Consider the following 17,604-nt stretch of genomic DNA (forward strand, 5'->3'; position numbering starts at 1 on the left):
TCATGTACTGAATAATGTCAGCTCATCTGATTTGACTTCAGCTTCCTGTTGATCAGAATTTATAATTTTGGCTTTCGGACTATAAATGCAGCCCTGTAATTTTTGTTTGGGTTTTCCTTGTCATTTATAAGAGGAAGGCAAGCTTTTAAGCTCCCCCCAACCACGAAGCATAACACATTAGCCGTAAATGACCTATATTAATTATCCTGCTAAGGTCGGTATACTCTGCATGTTTTCCACCTGTTCTGTTTTTAGCCCAGCTGCAACCCTTCTTGGCTGCACTAATCCCTTTTGTTTTATAGCATATTGACCAATGGGCAAAAGCCTCTCTTCAGTGGAAAGTAAATGACTTTATGCTGAATTAGAATCATCTGAGCATTTTAGTACTTCTTGCAGAACATATTTTTTACAAGGCTTTCAAGTAACTGTTGTGATTTTCCCCTCCCCCTGTGCTGCTACTTTTATCATCTGAAAGCTTTATTGCACCTACAGCAGTAAATCTCTGGAAATCAAAGGGAATGCAGGAAACTAGCTTTACTGAGCTTTAGAGCTTTGGAAATTAAATGGAGGGGAGGGAAGAGGAGGGAGAGGGAACATCCGGATGTGTTTTGTTAGGATTTCACTTCCCTGTATTAGGAGGTTGTGTTGTCTTGATGACATTTGGAACTGAGGTGTTTTTTGTTTTAAATTTATTATGTTCCCCTCACATGCCAGAGCCATAGTAGGCTATATTGGTACAGGCATGATGGGCTCCAGTTAAATCAGCAATATGGCTTTATGACTGGCAATCAGCTCCAATGGGCTGTTTAATATGTAGGGAGTTTATTTCATTTTTATTATTAAAGTATAATGACTTGTGGTTAGCTGTTCCAAACAGGCCAGGAGTAGCCAGTGCCATGCTCTCCATATGTTGTTGCTCTTCAGTTCCCATCAGCCTCACCCAGCATAGCCAAGAGTCGGAGATGGCAGGAGTTTAATCCAACAAATGCAATCGAGAGGGCGCCATTTGACATAGACTTTTTTTTTTTAGATGCTCAGAATTCATTGAGTGCAATGAACTTCCATGTAGTGGAGGTTTAAATCCGTACTAATTGATCTCAAAAGTTCAGTTAAAATGACCAAAGGCAGCCTATTAGCAATCTTCTTGCCCCACAGCAAATATATGCATTTGCTCTAGAAGCTTACATGTGGTTTTTGCTAGGACTACCATCGGAAAGGCCTGTACCAGTGATGGATTCCCACTTCATCAGCAGTAATTAGGTGTTTTTGATTCCCAGTGCAAAGTCCAACAGTAATTCTCAGGATCCCTTGAGCAAAACCTGAGAAGTTGACAGGGCAGACTGTTCAGAGTAACTACTTCTGTCCTTTGGGACACAAATAGGGAAGGTGCTCTTTTCAAATGCAGGCACCTTCATTTTTCTTTTCCTTAAGTCAAGAGAGTGTGAGGTAGCCACGGCTTCCTCCTTGACATGAGGCTAAACCATGGGGAGCTACTAAAATGTCATTCCCACTGAAGCAGCAGCAGCAGCAGCACACATAGAAATGCAGAACTTGGTTGCTGAAATTAGACTACAGCTGTTTGAAAAGGCCAGCGTGGACATAGTTTCCATTCTCTCTCATGGCCTTTCACATTTTAGCCTTTAAGTCACTCATTATTCCTAATGGACTAAATACTGGCATGTCCTGTTTTCAGTGATCCCCTGTTGTTTTCCTTCTTCGGATGGTTGTGTCTCATTACTGTAATGCATAGAATCCTTCAGTTCAGGCAGGATATTTTATTCACATTTCTGCGGGGCTTTGCAGTTTCGTTGTTTACCTCTCCCCACAGAGCAAGGGAAGAGCTTCTGGGAGCCAGAGAGAAAGTAAGAATAGAGGTGGGAATGGAAAGAACATACCAACAAGCCAGTGCCTCAACATAAACTGGGGCAAATTAAGGATATATATTTATGTCAGTGTTTCACATTCAACCTAAAGAGCTTTGAGAATGGCTTTAGCTCTGCGGTAGAGCATCTGCTTTGAATACAGAAGGTTCCAGCTTCAATCCTCAGCATCTTCAAGTAGGGCTGGGAATGTTCCCCCATCTAAAAACCCCAGAGAGCTGCTGCCATTCAGTGTAGACAATACTGAGCTATATGGACCCAGTGATCTATCTCAGCTTCCTATGTTCCACTGCCCCTTCTGCAGCATACATTAACGTTTAACTTTGCCACTGCACTTATTGCTTATCTGCTAGCAGTGTTAATGTGAGGTCTTGATCAAGTTAGTTGCCATTTTTTCTCAATGTTAATTTAGGCTCCTTAGATTCTTTTTTTTTTTTCTTTTCATTTGCAAGCCAAATGCTGAATTTTAGCTTTTCTAAGAAAATTACATTCCCACTAGGTTCTATAAGCAGTTTACATCTCATTCTCTGGTAGCAGAGCCATGCATACTGAGTGTGTTCTGCACCAGCAGGTTCAGTCACACTGTATTATGTCATTAAACCAGCAAGCCAACTACAATAAATTCTATTCTGCACTGGCCAGATCACTCATTCTGTTTAATCTTAGATGCAGCCATTAGTTGGACTACAACATTATAGTAATTTGCACAATTTGAATGGAATATGTGGAGCTGGAAAAAGCTAGAGTTTATGATTTGAGGAAAGGAGATGAAATAGTTGGGAAAATAACAGGAATGCACAAGCAGGTGAAATATAAACACCACAAAATATTACAGCACCATGAAGGTTTCAGATGCTGCTCGGGGAGGGAATGAGATGTTACAAAGTTCATGTGAGTATGGATGGAAACAGCAGCCCTATATCTAATTTCTCTGCCCTCCCACCACCATAATATTTTGAGCTATGGTCCTCATACAGTGATGCCATCACACTGTTTTACTCACACACAATGGGTAAGAGGAGCTTGCAGTGTGACACGGGAGAGAGAGGAGGAGTGCCAGGGATGGCTGTTTTTGGCAGCAGCCCCATGCCATTCATCATGTGTAGACATCATGTATCTACGCACATTTATACATTAAAATGAGGAAATCCCTAGCAAGTGTAAACACATCAGACTTTCTCTCCTTAAGAAGCTACCATAGAACAAAATTATGTGTTGATACCCAAAGCATGTGGCATTCGCTTCTTCATTTTATTCATTTAGAAAATTATTTTATATACACATTCACACACAAAAATCGGATTGGTTTACAATAATATATACAAAAAATACAAAAACCATATAACATTTTTGAAATCAAAAAACTATTGTGGAAAGATGTGTTGTTAATTGCCTGCACAAGCCTGGTGGAATAGAAGTTTTCAGCTGGCTTTAGCAGTGGAAACAGAAGGCACTAGCTGAATGATGATTGATGATGCTAAAGTCTCCGTTTCTTGTTTTGATCAAATAAGCCTTGTGAACTCAGGGAATGACCAACCACGCTCCTGAATATGATCTCAGTGATCAAGCTGGGATAAAGGGGCTCAGGAGATCCCTAAGGTACCCTGGATCTAAGTTGTTTAGGACTTTGTAGGCTGTAGTATTTGTGAAGTGTATTGCCTCTCACACTTCAGTGAAAATCCTAGGAAACAACCTAGAAGGTACCAGGTTGCAGAAGGCTGGTCTCTACTTGTGGTCACCAAGTCACTCCCATAGATGCTGCTGGATGTTTTCTAGCTAAATTGACTAAAGGTAAACTACAGTCAAGCACGGGGAGCCAAGTATTTACTATAGTGAACAATGAAGGGGTACTATCCTATACTTTGCATTTAACTTGTGCCACATTTGCCACCTCTCCTTTAACTTGCAGTAACCACATGGTTCCCTTGGATGTCTGTACACATTTGTTCTGCAGGCATCCTGACAATGTGCCTTTTATTCACTCCTGGGCTCTGCTTATTCCACTTATTTGTCCTGATTACAGGTTGGATCCAAACTAAGTTTGTCACACTTTGATCGCATTGAAACCAATGGGAGAGGTTAGTCACCGCTAACACAAGTCCCATTGATTTCAATGGGATTAAAGTGTGGCTAACTTAGTATGAATCCATCTCTCTCTGTGACTTAAACTGTGAAAGGATCTGAGATATATACAGATGCTCCTACTTGATTATTTTGTTGGCCATTTGGTCCTTACAATTTTGATAATGTTTTCAAAGTGATGTCTCATTTACTGCTCAGCATGACTGTGAAATTGTGCTGTGTATGCTCTTGTTCAGCTACAAATGCAAACTAGGCCTTTGAAATGTGTTCAGTCAATTAGAGACCGATTCAGAACGCAGGAAGGGAATCCAATCAAACTTCTAAGCATCATGTCTTAAAGAAAATGGGTTTGCAAGCCAGGGGAATTAGATGCACTCTTCAGATTATTTTCATCTTTCCTTTATGAAACAGAGGTGGCAGCTAAGGCTATAACAGGATGTCCTTTTGATCGCTGTGTAGGAACCAAGAGTAGACCTATCCCATCATGGTACTGAGTTTGATCCAGTTTATGCCTAAATTCTAAATTTAGTTATTTAGAAGTAACAATTTGATCCTTGTGGGTCTCTCTACCTGTTGCACTTCTCTTGATGCCCTTGCTTAATTTTTCTCTGATATCACAATCTGCATATTAGATTCCTTGCAAGAAGTGGTGTCATTGGCTCAGCTGCTCTGATTTCAAGCATTGACCCAAGTTGCTGTGTGCTTAGGGGAATGGGGAAACCTCAGAACAAGAGTGACTAACCTGTGGTTGTCTAGATGCTCTTGGACTCAAGCTCTCATCAGCCCCAGGGAACATGGCCAGTGCTCAGGGATGATGAGAACTGTCATCCAACAGCATCCATAAGTCACCCCTGTCTTAATGCAAAAGTCCTTGTGAAGCTAAGGTTCAGAATTATATATATCAGCACAAGAACATGGTGCAGCGTCTCCAGTGTAGCTTTTTCTGGTAAATTGGATTGTTTGTCTCTATCTGTCTACCCTTTACTTTTCCAGCCAAGCATATGATTGATGAGAATGAATTAATGGCAACAGTCACATTCTGCCCTTTGACACTGCAGTGTGGTATATCAGACCTTAGAGATTTATAATTGCATATACAATGGACTTTACTTTTGAAAATCAATAGGTAATTGGGTTTGTGTGTGTATGTTTTTTTTTGCTCTCATTGTTACACGGGGGTGAGGTGGGGATGAGTTCACCAACAGAAGAAAGATGTTACAGAGAACAAAACCAGATTTGTACCAAAAATCTTTTACAACCCATGCATGTGCAGTATATTTCGTCTGCCTATTAATGCACATTTGTTGATGCACACCTCTGTTCAGCAGTCTTGTATGTTTAGACCACTGACATCTCTGACAAATTATTTAGTTGTTTTATGCAAATGGATCTTCCATGAAACCTTGAAAGCACTCTGCCCTGCAAAGGGATAAGGAACACAGGGAGCTGCCTTAGATCAGATCAGATAATTAGTTTATCTAGCTCAGTATTGTTGGCTCTGTCTGGCAGTAACTCTCTAGGATCTTGGGAAGAGACCTTTCCCATTACCTGCTTGCTGACACATTGATACCACTGGCCAGAGGCAGGGAACACTCATAGACCTGCTTAGCATGACACTATCGTTTACCAAAACCAGGAGGGCTCCCAGATCAGGACTGCTTTCCTCCTTCCTGGTCCTCTTTACTGCTATGTTGTGCTAAACTAAGCCAAAGTTTGGCTTAGTGTGTGTGACACCTGAAACAGGTCTTGTTGTTAAGATCCCTAATCTGAGCTGTACCCAAGGTTTGTGCGTCTATAAGCCATAGTTTGGCTTCCTGTGTCATGCAGACCAGACCAGTGAAATGCAGTCGGGATATGAGATGAGTTATGGAAGGAGCTGCTTTCAACGGCAAACATTTTCTTTTTGGGGGCAACATCATTTTTTTAACCCAAAGCCTCTGATGAAGAGCAGATCTGTGACAAAAACTGTGCACTTGCTCAAAACATCTCTCATTCATTGTGGCTACTTTGGTCCAGTGACTGTAGAATATTTTGGTACAAAACAACGTCTAAGCATAGCAGACCCTCAGAGAAACCTCAGCACTGCAGGCTTGCCAGGTGACTTACGCAATAACTCATACTGAAGTTAATGAGCTTGCAGCTGCAAATAATTTGTTTCTCTCTGTATGGGAATGAGATACTTTTGTATGAGGGAGATAAAAAATAATTTTTTTCTGGCAAGTCATACTAGATGCAGACATTGTAAAAGCTCAGTGACAAAGAAATAAACAACAGATCCAAGCTCTATCATTTATGGTGGCTTTGCTTTTGAGTGCCATTAGCTTCAAATCTGTGAGCACCTAGAAAGGAATGCTGTGATCACCAATAGTCAGCATGGATTTCTGAAAAATAAGTCATGTCAGACTAACCTGCTCTTGTTTTTTGACAGAATTACAAGCCTGGTAGATGAAGGGAACGCAGTGCATGTAGCCTACCTTGATTTCAGTAAGGCATTTGACAAGGTGCCCCATGATATTCTTGTAAAGAAGCTGGTAAAATGCGGACTTGACTATGCTACCACTCAGTGGATTTGTAACTGGCTGACTGACCGAACCCAAAGGGTGCTCATCAATGGTTCCTCTTCATCCTGGAGAAGAGTGACTAGTGGGGTGCCACAGGGTTCTGTCTTGGGCCCGGTCTTATTCAACATCTTTATCAACGACTTGGATGATGGACTCAAGGGCATCCTGATCAAATTTGCAGATGACACCAAACTGGAAGGGGTGGCTAACACCCCAGAGGACAGGATCACACTTCAAAACGACCTTGACAGATTAGAGAACTGGGCCAAAACAAACAAGATGAATTTTAACAGGGAGAAATGTAAAGTATTGCACTTAGGCAAAAAAAATGAGAGGCACAAATACAGTGGTACCCCTCAAGACGAATGCCTCGGAAGACGAAAAACTCGCTAGACGAAGGAGTTTTTCGTTTTCTTAGCCGCTTCGCAAGACGCATTTCCCTATGGGCTTGCTTCGCAAAACGAAGCTTGCCCCACAAGCTCCGGGGATAGCGGGGAAGCGCAGCGCATCTTCCCTGCTGTCCCCGGACCTCTTTTGAAGCAAGGGGCGGCGGGGAGAAGATCACTTCTCCCCGTTGCCAGCCCTGCAATCTCCGGGGACAGAGGGGAAGGCACGCGCGCCTTCCCCTCTGTCCCCGGACCCCTTTTGAACCAAGGGGCGGCAACGGGGAGAAGCGATCTTCTCCCCGCCGCCCCTTGCTTTAAACAGGTCCAGGGACAGAGGGGAAGGCACGCGGCGCTTCCCCTCTGTCCCCGGACGGTCTCCATAGGAACGCATTGATTGATTTTCAATGCATTCCTATGGGAAACCGTGCTTCGCAAGACGAAAAACTTGCAAGAAGAAAAAACTTGCGGAACGAATTAATTTCGTCTTGCGAGGCACCACTGTACAAGATGGGTGACACCTGGCTTGAGAGCAGTACATGTGAAAAGGATCTAGGAGTCTTGGTTGACCACAAACTTGACATGAGCCAACAGTGTGACACGGCAGCTAAAAAAGCCAATGCAATTCTGGGCTGCATCAATAGGAGTATAGCATCTAGATCAAGGGAAGTAATAGTGCCACTGTATTCTGCTCTGGTCAGACCTCACCTGGAGTACTGTGTCCAGTTCTGGGCACCACAGTTCAAGAAAGACACTGACAAACTGGAACGTGTCCAGAGGAGGGCAACCAAAATGGTCAAAGGCCTGGAAACGATGCCTTATGAGGAACGGCTAAGGGAGCTGGGCATGTTTAGCCTGGAGAAGAGGAGGTTAAGGGGTGATATGATAGCCATGTTCAAATATATAAAAGGATGTCACATAGAGGAGGGAGAAAGGTTGTTTTCTGCTGCTCCAGAGAAGCGGACACGGAGCAATGGTTCCAAACTACAAGAAAGAAGATTCCACCTAAACATTAGGAAGAACTTCCTGACAGTAAGAGCTGTTCGACAATGGAATTTGCTGCCAAGGAGTGTGGTGGAGTCTCCTTCTTTGGAGGTCTTTAAGCAGAGGCTTGACAACCATATGTCAGGAGTGCTCTGATGGTGTTTCCTGCTTGGCAGGGGGTTGAACTCGGTGGCCCTTGTGGTCTCTTCCAACTCTATGATTCTATGATTCAAATACAGCAATGCAGAATCAGTTACTACTGGCAGCTGACACTTTATTAATTTTTTACACCCACAAACAAAGCAAATCCCCCCCAAAAAACCCTCCTGTCAACTGCTGTCTGATAAATTGAATCACTAGAGAATATTAAAAAGTGAATAAATCAGAATAAATATTAAGCTTTATGTAGAAATGTTCCTGAATTGCCACCTCTTTCACCTTTATGACACTCAAAGACCGCTAATAACTGCTTTAGCATTGACTGTCGTTACGTCAGCACTGCCAATATGTATGGAACATTCGAGTATTTTTATCTCTCTCAAATAAAGCCATAGACCAGGAGGATGCTCTGGGGTGACTAATAATCCACTCTTTTAGCAACTTTGAGCGACTGCTGCTTTGCTGTTCCAGAATCCTCAATGTGTAATCCAATCCCTATAGTGCCTGTCAGAGGCTCAGTTTGCAGTCTGCATCTTAGAACTGAGTCTAAAAGCTGGTCTTATGGCTGTAACATCCAACCTATTTTTTGTACTTTTTATGCATTTTCTATTTCTGGTCCTACCTCCCCCCCCTCCCAGTGCTTTATGTAGCTTTCCACAATTGTGTGGACAGTTGGTTAGCCTTAATAAACATATTGGCCAACTGCCCGAGGCAGTCATATAAAAGGAGAAAGTAAGTTCAGTGGTTTTTACACTTTCATCTTACATGAAGAGCAGCAGTCATGACCCAACAAGCCACCAATCACTTATAAGTCTAGCAGGAGCAAGATAACAGAAGCCCATCTGGTTCTACAATGTCTAAACAAGCCTAATTGCCACAGTACTGAAGGTCTCATCTCAGACCGTATCATGGAGGCCATTGCCACATGAAAGCTGCCGTTCAGCACTGACTGCTCTTTGACATGATATTTTCAGCTGTCAAGGCAACAAGGCATTTATATTAAGCCATACAGCATGATGAATCCTGTAGCTCAGGAAGGCTCTTGCAACAAGCAGAAGAAATGTTACTTACCCTGGATCAACAGTTGGTTTAAATGCCTTTTGAATTAAACTAAGTACTGTTTTCTTAAAGGATTAAAGAAACACAGAAGGATTATCAAAGCATATCCCTCCTAATAACTTCAATCCTGCACTTTTAACATTTTCCTAAAATGAAAAAAAGGCATTCTTTGTGCAAAACCAAGTCACTTGGTTATATGAACAGAGGACGAACCTATGAGTAATCTTGTTCAAATTACTACATGAGGATCCCTTGTAATGGCTTATAAATTGCACTTGTCAATCATTGGCGCATATTCTTGAATACAAGTTTTAGGCTGTCTCTCCAAAATTTTGTTTTATCTGAAGTTGAACAAGTTTTCCTTTCAGTTTATCTTTGGTTATTCATACTTCAGTTATTTGTACAGTATATATGTTGACTCCTTTCAGTTTTTTATGTGCCTAATGCTGGGTCTGGGTGTGGGGTGGATTGAAGCTCGAATCGTGGTCAATTGATGGATCTGTGACCAATTTCTGGTGGGCTACCTAGTGCAGCCTGTTGATGAAGAGTCATATTCCTAGAAGAGTTTCTGAGCATGCAATCTTGCTTTGTTAAATTAAAATACATTGGGCTGTGATTATCATCATGTATTATTAGTTTATTATTCTACTCCATGCCTAACTTAAAGGTGTTGGAGGAAAATGATAATCTCACCTACCCTTTTTTTGTCCTTTTCACAATGGCCTCAGTTTTATTTATATAATAATTCATTCTTCTTAAAGTTCTTTTGACCAATGAATGGAATAACATATCAAAGTATGCTCCCCTTTACTTTACTTACTTACTTACTTACTTACTTATTTACTTTATTTATGGAGTGGAGAAAAGGTGGCTCGAAATCCCATTTAAACTTCCCTTTAACGTCAGCATAACAGCAAGTCCGTACCTGTATGGCTCTTTTAATATAGCACTCATTCGTGCTATGGAACTGGTGGACCTGATGCAGAAGTGCTGAGCTCAAAATTCAACCAACAGCTCAGCTCACTTAATTCACAGTAGCTTAGTTCACTTTGTGCTGGTGCCAGAAATTTGGACTTGGTATTTAGTTGGAGTGTCATCAAATTTTTAGCCTGATGCTGCTCAGGTGTGGGGTTTTTTTGATGCTTTTATGCTGTTTTCATTCAATGTCCTTGAATGGATATGGTAAAATGTAGTTTTTGTTGCTGCTCAGATCATACACACACACACACACACACACACACACACACACACACACACACACTATATTTGTCCTTTGTCACTTATTGCTTTTGTATTACCACTTCAAAGAATGTGAATAGTCTTAGAAATAAATTCCGCACACACGCTGCACTTTGTTCAGTGGCGCTCACTCCTGTATAAGCTTGCATAGGATTGTAGCCTTGGTTCATCTTTGATGTGTTTTTTCACCATGCAGATTTCTCTTGATAGAAATCACATAACCTCTGTTGTGCACTTGTTTCCAAAGCAATATTTTTTGGGAACATTGTGCATCCTCTTTCCTTTTGTGCCTTGATTACCTGTCACTTAACAGCTTCTATTTTTCTTCCACCACATTGTGTTTCTTGGCAAGAAATTCTAGATTTTTGCAAAGCCTCAGAACATTTTTTTTTTTTTGCAAAAGTCTAATAAGCAAGTGTGCATTGTACTGACTTGCATAATTTATCTTTGGTACTGAATTCTCATTTGACAAGTAAGTGTCCTATTTAAAAGTAAAAACTGCTTTGGAGAGGAAAGATTTCCTGAACACAGGCCATGTCTGCATTTTGCTTTCTGTAATCTTTCATATTGTATTGTTTAACTAGCATGCCTCTTACCAACTTATTTCTGTTTAGTTTTCAGGACTATATCTTCTGTCGTTCTTCACAATCCTTGTGGGGCTGGTGCTGTACTCCTCAACATCCACATATGTTGCCCAAGACCCACGGGTGTACAAGCAGTTTCGAAACCCTTCGGGTCCTGTTGTAGACTTGCCAGCCTCTGGGCAGCTGGAACCATCAGTAACATACACCAGCCTAGGCCAGGAAACGGAAGAAGAACCTCACGTCCGAGTCGCCTAATCTCAGGCCCTTGCCACCCTCAGTGGAGTTTGTATCTCCATTATCTCTGTATCATTCATAGAGAAAGGTATTTACCGGATGCAGTTACTCAGGTGGGCTGCAAGGTAGCAAATAGGGAAGGCTTATTAAAAATACAAACTATATTGTTTCTGTGTGTGTATAGCCAAGAGCAGTAACTCTCAGTCTTTTGTGTAGGGCAGTGCTTTTCAAGCTGGGGCTCCTCACATACTTATCAGGGCTCCTTAATGAAAAGTTCAGCAATGGTGGGCAACTTTCTTGCAGGAGGGCTTGCCTACTGCCAAGTTACCCTTGGGGTGTCCACAGCAGGTATGTTCAAGGGTGCACACTCAGGTCATGGGCAGCAACAGGGAGGTCTGATTGGCCTGGCCAGTGCCATACCTGAACTGAGTATGCACCGTAGAACATCTCCCAAGAATGTGATGCAATGTGCTGGAGCTTTCTAGCAAGGGGTCCTTCAGCAGATGAGCTGATGTGAAAAGCAGGGTGGGGTAGGAATTCAAACCAGGGTGCAGGCTGCACTGTTCAAATTCTGGATTGCCTGCTGTGAACAGACCCTCTACCTCAGTTCTGCCAATACTCCTGGTGTGCCCACCTTTACCACCTCCCCACTCTTCCCCAAGGCAAAATACAGACGAACAAAAACTCTCCCTTGAGGAAGAAGGTGTGATTAGGAGGTACCAGTGGCGGGTGTTCCCGTCAACATGCAGAGCACTTGACTACAAAATCCCAGGATCCCTAGCAGAAAAAGTTCCTCTGCACATCAGCTCCTCCCAAGGGGTAAAGATTAGGCTGGGCAGCAGTTCTCACCAGGAATCCTGAGTGTTGTAAACAAGTCCCAGGTCTCTGGAAAGAAAAGGCCTTGTTCTGTGCATAAATGGGAACTCCCACCATTTTCCTACTTCCTTTCTTTTTCAGGGTGGGAACAAGGGTTGCCTTGGGGGAGAGGTGTAGGTGACAGGTGCTCTGCAGGGCTTTGGGTGTTTGATTGGAACACTTGGGTGGGGGAAACCCTTAGCACTTTTAGGGTGAGTGGAAATGCAATGGCCCATCCCTAGTGAAAAGGGACTGTAGTGTTAGGGGTTATAAAAAGTGTTGGCTTTGGTAATTCGCAGCTAATGCAAGAAAGAAAGACTTGAGTCACTCAAAACAACATGTTCAGAATGCAAGATGAGATTCTGTAATGAACAAAGGCATCTTTCTGCACCTCTTGGAGGTTGCTTTGCCAGGGGTTATATAATGTTTCAGCAAAGCCACAGTTGTACAGTAGGCCCACTTGCACGCAAACACCTTCAGCTGTTCTCCAATGACCTTGGTTCTGTGCAGGAAAGGGCAGGTTAATCACAGCGCCTCTATACCCCAGTGCCGTTTTGTTCATTCAGCTGTCTTAGCTACCTGGTTGCCCACCCTCTAAAGAATCACGTGTTCTGGGAAGCCAGGGGATGGACAACTATCAATATCCATCTCTATTCTAGGAATAGGTCAAAAACAAACATTTTTGCCCTTTTTAAAGAAGTACTTGCAATTGCGAAGTAGTGAGACGTTGACCTTTTTAAATTTTTTACAATCGCCTTACTGGTAGCTGAGGTCTTCCATTCAGTGAGAAGGAAATTGTATTTCCTCTTCAGTGTCTTAATCTTGCAGACTAACAAAATGAAACTATCCCCATTTCTTACTCTTTGAAAACTGAATCTGTCCTAAGAAAGTACCTTTTTCTATTTTTTAATTATTTATTGTGGGTCTTCTGGCTAAGGGGAGAAAGAATGGGAGCACAGTTTTATAGACTTCTCTGCATTCAAGGCGAACACAAGGCCAGATGGAGGTGGCTCAGGCAGTGTTGCGAACTCTGCATGTTCCTAGGCCTTGCGCTTCACTCCACATTTCTGATGGAGGCACCCTCGTGGAGGCTATTCATATTTCTTCAAACTCTTGGTCTGCTGTTTGTGGATTTTTAAAATCCATTCACCTGGATTTAACTGGGACTTGGAATAAAATATTCTCAAGTTTTCAAGCTAAAAATATTTGTATGCACTGCACCTTTGCCTGCATATCAAGTTGTTGATGCTAGAAGATGCCCGTGTGTTTGGAATCCCTGTATGTGGCCCAAGCTACACAGTTTATACAAAGATACATAACCAAGTGAAAATGAACTAGTTATTTGAAGGGGGAAGTAAATCAGGCTCAGAATATCTCGGTGTAATCATGGGAGCAGGAGTGGGGAAAGGAAGTACTTGATCAGTTCTCTGCCAGTTGTTTTCTGGTCAAATACATATTTGGCTCCATATACATAGGGTTGTATTCAACAGGGCACTACCACTAAGGTTCTAGCAGCATAAGGATTCTTCTTCTGCGGTGGAACCTTCTCCCCTGTCCTCTCCCTGTATGTCCCTTAAATCTGTCCTGGAGGTTCCCCCAACTTCAGAGCAGGTGGCATAAGACACTCAGGAGCAGGAGGAGAGAGGGGGAAGCAGGACTCTTTGCAGTGGCTTCCACTAGTACAATGATTTAGTTTAACATGGTCCATATTTGCTTTTTTAAAGGCAATTGTTACTCCTTTTCATCCCACAGTAGAAAGGGAACTGCTGCTTCCCATGCCGCTCTGGTGATGTAGACACCCCAAAGTCACACAAGAGGAGTGGTTGGCATGCCAGTGTTGCACCAGCTCCCAGGATGGCACAGCTCCCAGTCCAGCACATGGACTTTAGTCCTCCCAAAGGTTGCTGAAGTTGGACTGCTGTATTTATAAGGGAAAAGGGCAGCAAGATCCTCATTCGTCTTGTGACAAGTGCAAAGTCAGAACAACCTCCTACCTTTCTGCATGAAGCCAAAACTGCTGCAAATTTCATTTGGCTCACCTTGATTTGCGTGCTTGTTTTCGGCTGAAAACAAAAGAGTCATTGATTTATCTAGAGCTCTCTCTCTTTGAGAGACAGGAAAGGTAGCTGTGCCTGAGTAATAGGAAAGTGTTTCAAGAGATTTCCTTACAATGGAAGAGTCAAATAACTTCAGTTATAGCTTCGCCTCCTCACTGGTGACCGTGAGAAAACGCTATTTTACCTACCTCAAGGGAATGAGAGTAAAGATATGAGACTTCAAAGTAATTGGATGTTTCCCAAATGAGCTGGGGAGTGCCAAGGAAACACTTTCTTAGATTCTTAGCAGGGTTTGCAGCACATTTGACGCAAACCACACAAACCATTTCTGTATGTAGAAACCTTGTGGGCTGAAATCTAGTCTTCTGACAAGAATTGGCCTTTGGGGAATAGATTGGCATTTGGGGAGGGGTGTTATGGGCCCAAAAATATTATTCCTGTGAGAAAACTAAAGAAGAAGAAAAATTGTCACTATGAAAGAAGAAGGATTTCTGCTAAGAAAATGATTACTCAGGGATGCTTGTGTGCAGGAAGACCCTGTGTGCAACTAATGTTGCATGCAGAAAACTGGTGTGGCACATGGCATTGACCTGAAGGAATGCGTTCATAACCTCAGTGAGAGATGGAGAGAGGAAGGTGTCCGCTCCCTTATCCTGTGTAGGAGTAATGTGATTCCATGGAGTAAAGTTTACTGGATACCTGCACACAGAAGAACCCACAGGGAGTGATGTCTGGATTAGGACCATTGGCAGTGGGCAACAGTGCTGCAATCAGGCCTTTGCCTACACGTTCACTAGTAAATTTTTACATGCATGAAAAATGCAGCAGTGTGAAAATGGGGCTGCTTCAGGCCAAACTAATAAGTCAGAGCCATTTATATGACTAATTCATTCTGTGGCAAAACCGGTAATTTCTGCCTTGCATCCACCAGCAGTCTTCTTCAATTTTACAAACCCCCCCCCCCCCAAAAAAACCCGCACGTGTTAAGTGGCAAAATTCACTGCAGTGCCAAGGGTCCTCCAAGTTGTATTTTAAAGGACTGGCCTCCCATGTATAAAACAATTATATGAAATTAACTTTCTCGTCATTTGCTTAGGACTGGGGTGTTTTAATAGGTGATCATTTGCACATTTAGCATGAATGTCTTTCCTGAAAGTCTACACAAGGCCTAGGCATTGCTTAAATATTGCTTATATCCTTAAGTTTGTGCTTTGTTTAAGCTTCAGTATTGGATTCTCTCTTCTGTTCAAGCCAGTCTTTACAAATACAGGGTTCGATTCTGAACATACTTAGGTGCATCAAAGAACAGGGCTTGGATGCGTGCAGGTGTGTTCAGGTGTGGAGCCTTAATTGTTCTCTCAGGTTTCAAATCAGAAGTCTACTGGTGGCCATCACCATCTCCCCACATTGCTTTTGCTACCTTTTATACCAATTAAATACCTTTCTCTGAATCTGTTGTCTCATGTTCGACATAACAATTTCTTGAAGAATTTATGTGTTTGTTTCCTGCTTAAACATTCATTTTGCTTCCTTGTATCTGAGGACTTTTATTTTTTAGTATTTATTTTGTAAGCCAAATGTTCTTGTAGATGGGTTTTTTTCCCCATTTCATTTTTATGACACTAATTTGTAGATTTAAGTCTCAGTAGAAACAAACCATATGGAAGGCATCTATCAGCTCTCTGATGAGAATATTTACCAGAACTAGGCTTTGCAGTCTATAGATGGCTAGAAACTCACCACCTGAAGCTATTTTTCTAGAATAATTCAAATTATTCCACTGTATGGAGGGAAGTGGGAATATTCAGAAATGCACTGTTCAGTTAGCCAAACTGTGTTCTTGCACATGTCACTGAAACATCATAACTTATGAAACTGCCTTATTCTGAGTCAGATCATTATACCGTTGAGCCCAATATTGTCTTCTCCGGTAGCAACTCTCCAGGGTCTCAGGCAAAGTCCACCAGCCTTGCTGACCTCCTTTACTTGGAGTTGCTGTGCTTTGAACCCAGCACCTTCTGCGTGCAATTTGTATGTACTACTACTAAGCAATGAGCCATTCCCAGTCGATACTGTCCAATACTAGAACATTTTTTTTTCTCTGTATCTGATTAAAGAACATTGGGGAGAAAAAAGGAAACACTGGTATAAATTTATAAACATTATATAATTAAAAATGAGGCCCATCCCATCAGAGAAAGTTACTTTTTAAAAAAATAGTTTCATTTCCTACCATTCCAAGAGTTGCAGTGGACACCAGCAAAGGTCTTTCTGTCCAGCAAGTAGCTACACCACCAGCTTAAAAACAATCACTTCACAAGTACTGTATAGGCCAATTCCTGGAATACAAGTCCTGTTGGTGCTGGATGGGTATTGGCAAGATACTGAATGAAAACTAGTGGACAGCTTGGCTTTTCTTCCATGCACAGACTTAAAGGACACAATCACCAACCACAGCAGACCAAGCAATTAACATTTTGCACCACTGTGTCAGATGAAGATGTTTCAATGTATAGTTTAGATATTGCTAACTTGTGCCATTAACATTTTTGACAAGTGTGTAGTATTTCCTCTCTTTTTTTCAAAAAACAAACAAACAAAAACCAACCAATTTAGTATTCTTGAGCTAGCTATAAATACAAATTTTACCCCATGGGTAGGATTTTAATTGTTAAATGCCATAATAAAGCACACTAATTTTGACACTTACAAATGGAAGTAAGAACCAAAAAAACACAAAAGCGAAACAATGTCCAACAACAATGTTCAGAGAAGTTGAACAAATTCTCTTCTGTTTTGATATTTGCATGCTCCAACATGGACTGGCTGTGGCAATGTAATGCCTGTATAATGTTTTCAAATAAAGAAATACATCCTTTATGTAAGCCAAGTTTGTATTTGTTCTGAATCCGGTTCAAGAGGGCACTCTGAATCAATGGGACATTTTTTTGTTATTTTTTTCCTTCAAGGGAGGGGCTTCCTCCAAATCTGTCTGTTTTCTTCCTCTGGAGGTCGAGATGTTAATTCCTCATAGCTTTTCTGTTTCTCTGTCTTTCGTCTCATGTGTGCTTCTTTGGTAGCCCTCACGATATTTTCATATTTTTTAACCTCCCAGAGACTCAAGTGTTCCTAATACACAATTAATCTAGGTGCAATGTGCACTCATGGCCATTAGGGGGAGCTGTTGGTTTTGCTGCGCAACACTTTGCAACAGGTTGACGTTCTACCCCAGCAGGAAATGCAGAACAGGATGTGGGTCTCCTCTTCGTCTCCAAGCCTGCAGTGCAAGGCTGCTGGCAACTGCTCTGGGGAATTGCTACATGGAAGAACAAAGAAAACCGACCAAAACATTCTGCCATTTTGTTGATTAGCTGATATTTCCTGGGGTTACTGGAAAAGGTCATAATAATTTTGTATCTTCCTCAAAGGCCTATATGGTTTTATTTAGCTTCAGTAATGGACTCCTCCCTCCACCCCCAGCTGGAACCTACCTATCTCAATCCAGGTAATTTGGAAAAACTGGTTAT

General features: G+C 42.0%; 1 protein-coding gene across 1 annotated transcript in view; it reads left to right on the forward strand.

Moving 5' to 3' along the window:
- The window catches only part of SLC35F1 (solute carrier family 35 member F1), a 202,676-nt gene extending 185,719 nt beyond the window's left edge, over positions 1–16,957 (forward strand). Inside the window, exon 8 of the mRNA XM_081856223.1 lies at positions 10,962–16,957. Within this exon, the coding sequence (XP_081712349.1) occupies positions 10,962–11,186 (225 nt within the window). The 3' untranslated portion in view covers positions 11,187–16,957. The remainder of the gene's footprint in view (positions 1–10,961) is intronic.
- The last annotated feature ends 647 nt before the right edge of the window (positions 16,958–17,604 follow it).

This window comes from Podarcis erhardii, assembly GCF_964252035.2.
Source record: "Podarcis erhardii genome assembly, chromosome: 3".
Taxonomy (NCBI): domain Eukaryota; kingdom Metazoa; phylum Chordata; class Lepidosauria; order Squamata; family Lacertidae; genus Podarcis; species Podarcis erhardii.